The sequence below is a fragment of the Hipposideros armiger genome, unplaced genomic scaffold (assembly GCF_001890085.2).
Source record: "Hipposideros armiger isolate ML-2016 unplaced genomic scaffold, ASM189008v1 scaffold_148, whole genome shotgun sequence".
NCBI classification, from domain to species: domain Eukaryota; kingdom Metazoa; phylum Chordata; class Mammalia; order Chiroptera; family Hipposideridae; genus Hipposideros; species Hipposideros armiger.
The window spans coordinates 1,912,670-1,922,578 of record NW_017731498.1 but is presented as its reverse complement, the minus strand read 5'-3'; the positions used below and the strand labels follow the sequence as shown (position 1 = coordinate 1,922,578).

At 36.2% G+C, this 9,909-nt stretch overlaps 1 protein-coding gene across 1 annotated transcript in view; it reads left to right on the top strand.

The window, feature by feature from the left end:
- Positions 1–7,979, top strand: part of FNDC3A (fibronectin type III domain containing 3A) — a 150,539-nt gene extending 142,560 nt beyond the window's left edge. The window contains exon 21 of the mRNA XM_019650830.1: positions 5,384–7,979. Coding sequence (XP_019506375.1) covers positions 5,384–5,698 — 315 coding nt within the window. The 3' untranslated portion in view covers positions 5,699–7,979. The remainder of the gene's footprint in view (positions 1–5,383) is intronic.
- Positions 7,980–9,909: the final 1,930 nt, after the last annotated feature.

Here is a 9,909-nt window from a genome sequence, read left to right as displayed (position 1 = left end):
GATAAAAAACTTTTTCTGTAACTCAGAAGCCTAATTTCTATATGCATTTCATCTGATTTTCCCTTTTTGCTGTCAACCTTCTTGATTTTGAGGGCTTTTAATTTAAGTTAGATTGTTTTCATTTGAGTATCTCATCCTGTATTTTCTTTTCCTCTAGAAAATCATTCATCTTTTGTTTGTCTTCCTTTATAGCTATTAATAGTAGAATATTTTCCAACATAGATTTTTTTCTTTCAAGTTTTGTTAAGTATGGAAGTGTAATTTCTTAACTGAAATTACAAAAGGCCCCAAAGAGCCATATTAAATTTGGCATGTGATAGTTTTTCTTTATTAATCTATCTGCAAATTGACATGATAATTAGATTTGAATATAATTTACAGATAAGCAGGTTTCCTTCCAAGGAGGAAGCAAAATTAATATTAAAGAAAATGTAATTGTATTACATGTTTAAAGGAAATAGGGACCCCACATTTGAGTAGTATATGAATTTTAATAAACATATCACTACATGAAACAGCAATGCGAATTCTAATTTAACTTAAAAGCTAAACCCTATCATCACTTTCACTTACTTTAGATTGTAAGCACACTATAAAACTTAAAATACTGATTTCCTGAGAACTTCATCCTATATATGCTCACCTAAATCTCTTTAACTGTTCATAAAATTTTATGATTTATTGGCAAGTTATATTCCAGAAGTTTGAAGGTCTTTTTTTTTTTTAAGTTCTATTTCGTAGAATTTAATCTTTTACTTAAAATTTACTTGATATTCAACACACATGTATAAAATATATGAAAAATCACGGGGACTATATTAAGCTACTGTTCTGATTTCAAGAAAGTTGTTAAAATTTATAATCATGACATTTTACATAGCCAAACAAATAACAGGTCATAATAAAGATGAAACCTACTTTATAAAAAGGAATGATTTATTCCAGCTGGATTTTGGAATGTTTTGTAAAAGGAATGTTATTTGAGTGAGTCTTCTGGGGAGCTTAGGGGGAACTGTGAACTCTCAAGTGTGACCTGAGTAAGGCTCAGGAGTGGAGAGTGTGGTGGAAGAGTCCAGGTCTTGTTGGGTCTTTCTTCTATAGTAGTAGGAACTGTTGATGTTTTTAAGAAAGAGGATTATTATTTATAAGTTGGTGGTTGAGTTTCTAGGCTAGCCTATAAAAACCTGTTTAACCTGTAATGTTGCCAGGTTTGTGGGTTTAGAATCAAAGAGCCTGGCAGCAACAAGCACTTACAACCCTGGGCCAAACTTCAAAACAAATTTATGTCTTTGCATTCTTCCCTTTTTTTACCGCTCTTGGATCAGTCAGTGGCTTTGATCAACCCTTGCTGCCTTCTTGCTGCTCTGTACCCTGCTGTGTAGCACCTCACCTAGACTTGGCCCATTCTCTAAAATGATACTATCTTTCTCTGACTCTTGCCTCCTCCTCTCACACACATAACTCCCATATGCACAGTGTAGTTGACCTTTTTGGCTTAAAGAGAAATACTATTTGCTTGGGAAAATTCATGCCAAAAGTCAAGTGTCTGCTGGCTCTTTAATCCTCTCAGAAGTATATACATTTTTAAGCAAGTGCTTTAACCAAAATGACATTTCAAGTGGTATAACAAGGTGAAGTGAAATGCTGGGGGACAGTAGAGCCACTTTCAAAGCAGATCAACTTCACCTGCGAGTCTGTTCCTCAGGCTGTTCTTGTATCAGAGGTCATTATGTTGCAAATACCAGGAAAACCAATTCAAACTGGTTTATAAGCAATTAAGTGTAAATCCTCTTAAGAAGCAGCCTGAAGGTAGTCAGATTTCAGGACTGGCTGATGCAGGAGCTCAGTGTCGTCCTCAAGGACATGGTTTCTCTCAGTCTTCAATGCTGCCATTAGTCAGGGGGAACTTACCGGAATTTACACAAATGCTTTGGATTATGAAGCCATCCCTGAACCATTGACTGGGGCAGGGCTTAAGCCAACCAGGGCCCACCTCTGGAGCTAAGGGGCAGGCCAGTTTCTCCTAGCATATGGGCTGGGTAAGGGAGAGTTTGACACCCCATTCAAAATCAGCATACTGTCGGCAGTGTCAAGAATGGGTGCTGGGACAATGGCCTGTTGGGTTCTATACAACTTCTTCCCTTTTGAACTTAGATTCTCAAAGACAGCGCTCCTCAGAGTAGCCTGCAGACCCAGTGAACCTGAATGTCCGGGAGTGTGACCCACAATTCTATTTTGTTTCTGTTTTAATTCCAAGTGGTGCTTGTGCACAATAAATTTAAAACTGCTCTGAAAGCTCCAAGTTCACTTGCAACTCTGTCAGCAATAATAGAGGGGAATTAATGGTAGAGACAAAAGCTATGTGGTTATTTGTCTACAATCAGTTGTTAGGGTTTTTACTGTTCTCTTCATGTATTTATCACTACAAAATAATTATTTGCAATAGTATATTCATAAATTACAGAAAGATCACATTGTGTGACCATATGTGCCAAATTATATGAGTATATGCCTTATTATATGTAATAATAAATAATTACTTTTAAATGTAATCTAATGCATAATATTAAGGAAAGGTTTAAATAAGTCTGCACTCAGTCTAAAAATAATGTATTGCTGAAATCATTGTCTTATACTAACTTCTACAGTAATCTATACTGTGCATATTACTCATTGTAAAATCAGATTGTGGATATGTAATGTGCACAGAAAGTACAAATAGTTAAACAGAATTTGTTCCTCTATATTGACAGCTTCAAAAGTGCTTGTCTTTGATAGTAAACATGTACACTTGTCCTTAAAAGATAAGAACAAGAACTATTTTAGTAGAAATACTTGGTAAATTAAAGGTTTTCCTATAAATTCTGTTGCAGTTAATATACTTTTTCAAAGTTCTTGGCCAGCTAGGCATGCCGAAACTTCACAAGCTTAAATGTAGTTTGCATTTCTCAATTACAATGCAAAGTGAAAACAGTAATCTTACCCGCCATTCTCTTAACTGTAAATCTGCATTAATTGATATTTGCTACACTCTGCATATAAATGGATAGTTGATTGAAAGCAAATATAAGGGGCTGTTTTATTTTTGTTTTAATTATATGTAATAGTATCTGTGAGCAAAAGCTACAGGCCAAAAAATTATGAATTTATTAGAGCTTTTCCTTGCCCTTTTGTATTTATTAAAGTCACTACAATTTTACCTTGTTAATATGAAAAGGGTGGGGGGCGTAAATGGTGTTATTCATTTTAATTCTTATCTCTTTTTCTAAGACCTACCCTAGCTCATCTCAAGCTTGAGGATTATTTTGAATTGCTTCACTTAAATATAGAAACTTTTTAAATGAGCTTTAGCAAGTTCATCTGTTTTCTTCCTTGCGGTATCTCCAGTTCCCTATAAGATGTCTCCCTGTTTAGATACCCTCCCAATATCTAAAACACAAAATTGAAAACCATCTTATCATCTTCCCTCCCAATCTCTCCTCTCCAACTTCTCCCTTATTTCTTCAGTGTCATGAACACTAACATCATCTTAGTCCCGAGCTTTAAACTTTCAGAAGAATGGAGGGGGGAGAGAGGAGCTGTTAACTCTTATTCAAATAAAAGTCATTTCTATAAATGACCCATAAAAACAATACCAAAGCCTCATAACCTTGTGCTTTTATACAGGAAGCAGCCCTGTCCTGCCCAACTCCCTCAATCCCTCACTCAGCCTTATGATCAGGATTCCTTGATCACTTTTTAAATATCACACTCCTAAAATGGCCCCTGTGGAATTAAACCTAAATTTCCAACTAGTGTATTAACATATTCCTCTTTGTCAGATCTCTTCACCTATGGCCCTCATGTCATTTGTTGAGTTTTTTACTCCTAACCATATTACCGTGCTCATTTGGAGACAAATGGAAAGTAAAGAAAAATTTAAAAACAAAAATAAATATCAGCCATTATATCCATAAAACAAATACATATTTTTTACTTTTACTAAATTGGCCTTGTTGTATATGTGCAGTTTCACACTGCACTCTAATACAGCTTTCTGATTTACTTAAGTTAATCCTTTCACCATCTCCCAGACATGAACCATTTTTACAGCCCCACTTTCTGAAATGCTCATTGCATCCTCAGGACTAATGCGTATTCACTATTTTCTTTAAGACTTATCTTAACGTTTACTTCAATAAAAGTTTCTTTGTGTATCTTCTAAGCATTCACTGATACACATTTTGAAGTAAAAATAGTAATTCACAAATTTAGTTGCCTTTTATTACGTACCTATTACATGCTGGATCCTAGAGACACAAAAATGAGACAGAGACCTTACCTTGCTCCTTTGGAAGCAAACCAGTATGTATTGGGTTGTCGGAAAAGTCATGACACATTTTTGCAACGAAAAACATAGTAAAAATACATCATGACTTTTCCGACAATCCAATAAAAATGTAGGTTTACAACACAGATGCAGTTGAGGTAGCCAAAACGACTTGAAGGAATGCCAGCCCAGGTCCTGGTTAATCTAACTCATAGCCCACCCACCAGCTGGGAGAGCTCAGCGGGGAAGTCACTGTGAGCCTTGGTTTTCTGGGTACAGAATCAGGGAGGGACACATCGCTGGAAATGATAGCTTCGTATTTTGAGTGCTCACTATATGCTGGGCTGTGCTAAGGCCTTTACAAGTCTTAGTTTATTTCATTCTCATAATTCCCATACAAGGTAACTACTCTTATGTTTGTTACACTGAGGTAATTCTAATCATGTGGAGCGTAGAGTGGTAGAGTAGGGCTTGGACGTAGGGGTGACTGATTCCAATACATATTCTCTCAGTCACTAGCACACTCTTGAAAATCCATGGAGTTCCATTCTTGTTATCTCCCTTCTCAGGGATAGGTAGAGGAGTTGGGTTTTAAGATCCAGTTCTGTGATTCTAAGTGGTCTCTCTTTAAAGTTTATAAAATGGTTTGCTATAGACACCTATAGAAAGCTCCTCTATTTGTTAATTGTTTCATTCAACAGTATGTTTGAAAAGATGTAACGGGGCAGCAAGATTAGACACCCTTACTCGCCTCATGGAATGATTTCACAAAAGTTTGGCTTCTTGCATTTGAGGAAACCGGGGAAATGCCTGTGGGCTGATGGTATTTGTTCTGTAGCTACTTAACCGATCCATAAGTTCTATGAGGGTAGAACTCACATCCTCACTTTTCAAATTTCCCCTGCCCTTACACAGCACACAGATAAGTCCTTTAATGGATAGGTATTTTTAAATGCCACTTAAAAGATAAAAGCAGTGGCACCCACTAACTTCCAAGTCAAAAAATAATTCTAAAACTAGCCAATTTTAATACAGATTTTCTGCCCAGCCTCCACATATAATTTTTTTTAACAGATTTACAAAGGTCCCGACTCTTCGTTACGGTATTCAAGCCTTCAGCTGAACTGTGAATATCGTTTCCGCGTGTGTGCCATTCGCCAGTGCCAAGACCCTGTGGGGCATCAGGACCTGGTCGGTCCCTACAGCACAACTGTGCTCTTCATCTCTCAGAGGACTGAGCCAGCGGCCAGCGCCCACAAAGACACTGTGGAAAGCGTGAGGACCCGGCGGGCGCTGAGTGACGAGCAGTGTGCAGCCGTCATCCTTGTGCTGTTTGCTTTCTTTTCCATCTTAATTGCCTTTATTATTCAGTACTTTGTAATCAAGTGAAAATATAACTTTATTTTTAATACTGTATTACATTTTATTTTGTCATGTACTAAAATTATTTCTGTATTGCTTTTACAAAAACAGTGGCATTTAGCACTGGCATTGAGACTATAGTACATCATTTTTGCCATTTTCAGTGCTTATATTGTTAGGTAGAGGCTGGCACCTTATTAGAATGCAAGCCACAGAAATAGCAATTTTGGGGGTTTTGTTTGGTTAGGGCTTTTTCTTTTTTTTCCTTCTCTCTCTCTCTCTCTCTCTCTCTCTCTTTCTCTCTCTCATATCTCTCTCTCTCTCTCATCTCTATCTCTCTCTCTCTTTTTGACATGCCTTCTTGTCAAACAAACTTTCTAAGAGGTAACAATATATAATTGATATTTTGACCAGTCAGCATGAGTGTAACAGTGACAACCTGATCTGTTTGTTTTAAAGATTTTACCTAGTGAATGATTCAGAATGATTAAAATTTACACTAACATGCTTTATAAAAATGTTAAAGTCTGATGCTGTGAAAGCAATCTAGTGCTGTATTTCTACCTCCTCATTTGTCTTAATTATTTGGTAAGTGAGATTATGATGAATAACTGGAGGGGCTTAAGCAAACAAAAACTGGATGAAAGAATATGCATAAAAAAAACTTTCTTGTTGGATAAATGTGGAGTTCTTCATTACAACTACATATTCATGAATTCACAAATAAGCCACTCAAAGAAAGCACAGACAGTTTACTTGGCCTAAATATTTTAATGTTTACTCAAAAGGCACATCTTCAGGTCTTGAGAACGTGGAAAAGAACAGAGGGCTTTTTGATAGTTACTTTTTTAAAGTAATCATAACTCTGAATTTCATACATATATAATTTGGTTTTGTGAACCTTTGAACTATATGTATGTGTATAAAAACATGCACATACATGTGTGGCATACATATATATAAACTATACATACCAAGTATAGAAATATATATAGACAGACAGGCACACACACACACACACTTGCTCCATCCATCTGGTATACGCTAATTTTGAAGAACCTCCCATAAGTTTTGCTGCTTCTCCCGTAAGTACTGCCATCACCATCAGAATTCATAATCAAACCTAACCTTTTTGTTTGGGACACCAAATTCAAAGACAAAATTAATTTGCACCAGTAAACTTCAAGCTGCTTTCTATCTTGAAAAACTAATGTTTAATGTAATGTCTGTTTGGATACTTCAAAATTGTTGATTGCATGTGGTTAATGTTGCATTAGAGCACTTTGCAATTACATAATTCATTAATGTTTTGTGAGCTTGCATTTGTGAGTTATTGGATGATCAGATTGTATTTCGTCAAATGTCACATTGTACATCTTGCATAGATGTCAATGACTGCCAGTAATAATACATTTTGTAATGAAACTATCCAAAATTCTTGTTTTATCACATCTGTTATCTGTAAAACACTTGTAACTAGCCTTTTTAATTTATTATTTGAATTTCAGGATAGCGAATCACTAATTTTTAGTTGCTGAGGTTAGCAGTTTAGTGGTTACTAAGCACTTCTGTCAGTCTTTGATAAAGGACATATGTTTTGTGCTTTGAAGATCTCTAAAGAATTTCTCTTATATTAGTATGGGCATGTGTTGTAATTGTTTTGTGTCAAATGATCCGTGCTGTAGAAAAAAACATTAACTTTTGTTCAAAAAAGAAATGGATAAACTTGGCCTTTCCAAGTGGTAAGAATGATCTGTCACTATAATATACTGTATGTTTACATTTTATTTAAATTTAATCTCTTATGTATAGGCTGATAACTTTCCCCAAAAACAAATGATTGCGATTGTTTTCTAGAAACTTCTTAAAAGTGCCACATTTGGCAGTACAAATGAGTTTGAGTGTAATAGCCCAGAGATTTCTATATAGTTGAATGTCTAAAATGATAAAATGTGCCACTGTAGCAGTTACGGTGGCTTATGTTTTTCATAGTGATTCAAATGAACTCCTATTTTTGATAGTAAATGTCATTTAATAGTGTCCTTGCCATTTGAACCTCACTGCAAAATTAGTGCAGAGGAGAAAACAATTTTTAATGTAATCTTAATTTTACCTCATATACTGTACATTCCAAAAACTCTAAACTTTTTAAAGATTATAGATACACTACCAAACATATCACCTTAAAATTGTATAAGGTTGAACTTCATACAAATGAAAAAATATAATCTCATAAAAATACATAAACTATGTAGCAAAAGTATCTTTAAAATCCATGGAAAATAAAAGTTGTATCATTCTTTTTTGAGATATGTTTATTGTATTCATACGCATTCATTGTTTCATGCTTTTTAAAGAAAATGTTAAGGTCTTCCCTTTTGCAATGGGCTTGCAACAATTTTCCCAACGTTATTCAAATCTTCAACATGAGAGCACACATATTCAAAAAGATAAAGACTGGTAGATTAGAGAATGAAATTAGAAGTTTTATCCTAGTGACTTGATTTTGTACCATTCATTTGATATCTTGCTTCCTTTACATACATAAGGATGGGTCTGAGATAAACATCTCATTGGAAAGGAAATCTCTTGACAGCTCCTCACCTTTCCTGTGTTCTTCACCTGTTTCCTAGTACCTCCTTTCGCCCACCTCTAGGGGGCCAGAACCTTCCTGTTCCTGGCGCTGCCGCGTTCCCCCAGGTCTGCCCTCCACCAGACAGCTTAGCATTCCCTCTCACTCATTCCCCTGCTAAAATTTCCATTTCACAGACCTCACCTGGGGATCCAAGTGACTCTCTAGTGACCACAACCGCAGGTACCACAATAAAATTTAAAATGTTAGGCTGGGGAAGAGAGATTTTGGATGTAGAAGCATCAGTCCACAGAAGCAACTAAGTATAAGATCGGCCTTGAGAAGAATGTGTACTGATTTACAGTGTTAACACGTCACCTTTTTTTCCCCTGTAGATTGGAAATAGGAAATATACACATTGTGTTTGAGCATTCCAGGGGTTGGTTTCCAACACAGATAACCTTCTCCCCATCATGCACAGATTCTCTGCAGGAGGATCCCATGTGCATGGTGGCTCAATCAGGCAGAAAGACTGCAAAAGAAAATAGTTCCCCCAAACCTAAAACCAGCCTTCCTATAACCTAACCACCTACCATCAACATAGGTGGTGATGATGCCTCATATTTTAAAAGAGCTTTTTAAATATTCTATTTCCATATACACAAGATAATGTGTATGCCCTCAAGAGCATCCTTTTATTTATTCATTATTTTCTCCCTGATACTCTTAAAGGGGAGGAAAGACTCAGAAAAACAAAAGATGACAAAAGAACTCTGAGATTTTAATAATTATCAAATTCTCTGTGTTCAGAGTGGTGCCTTCACATGTTTAGATGCTATAAAGTGCTATATTTCATGTTATATAAAAACCAGGGTGACCCTTGCTACAGGAAATTTGCAGAGTTTCAAAACAATAGATTTTGAAGCCACATGACCCATTCAAATCGTAATGGCTAACATCTGTTAATCACTCAGTGTGTTCTAGGCAGTGTTCAGTGCTTTCCCATAGTCCTATAATCCTCTTAATTGTTCTATAAAGTTTCACCTGAAGCACAGAGAAGTCAAGTGCTCTGCTGAAGGTCACCTGGCTAGTAAATGATGGAGCTGAGATTTGAATCCAGGTGACTGGTCTAGTGCCCCCACACTTGACCACTATCCTCTGATGTGTCTCCTAGAAGTCTTGGATTCTAAGAAGGAAATCAAAATAACAATTGACTATAGTAATGCATTTTGACAGCATTTATGGTGTACTTTGTATATGCCAGACACTGCGCTAAACCCTTCCCCATATCCAAAACAACCCACAGTCCTCTAAGGATTGAAGCAAAATCGGAAAAGGAGACTGATGTATCAGACTAAATGAGAAATTCTAATTTCTTTCCTCTAGAATTTCACCCTTTGTTACTTTGACTCCCATTTTGAGCCCACACCCAGCACTAGGAACAACCCATTGTCTTAAATATTCATCCAAGGATGAAAGTACTTTTATTGCCCCTTACTACAAATGAGAGAAGCTAACTGTCCAAAAAGGGAATAGAGCTACAGTGTGGATGAACCTCAAAAACATTATGCCAAGTGAAAGAAACCAGACACAAAAGGTCCCATATTGTAGGATTCTATTTATGTGAAATCTTTAGAATAGGTAAATTCATAAAGACAAGACGAGA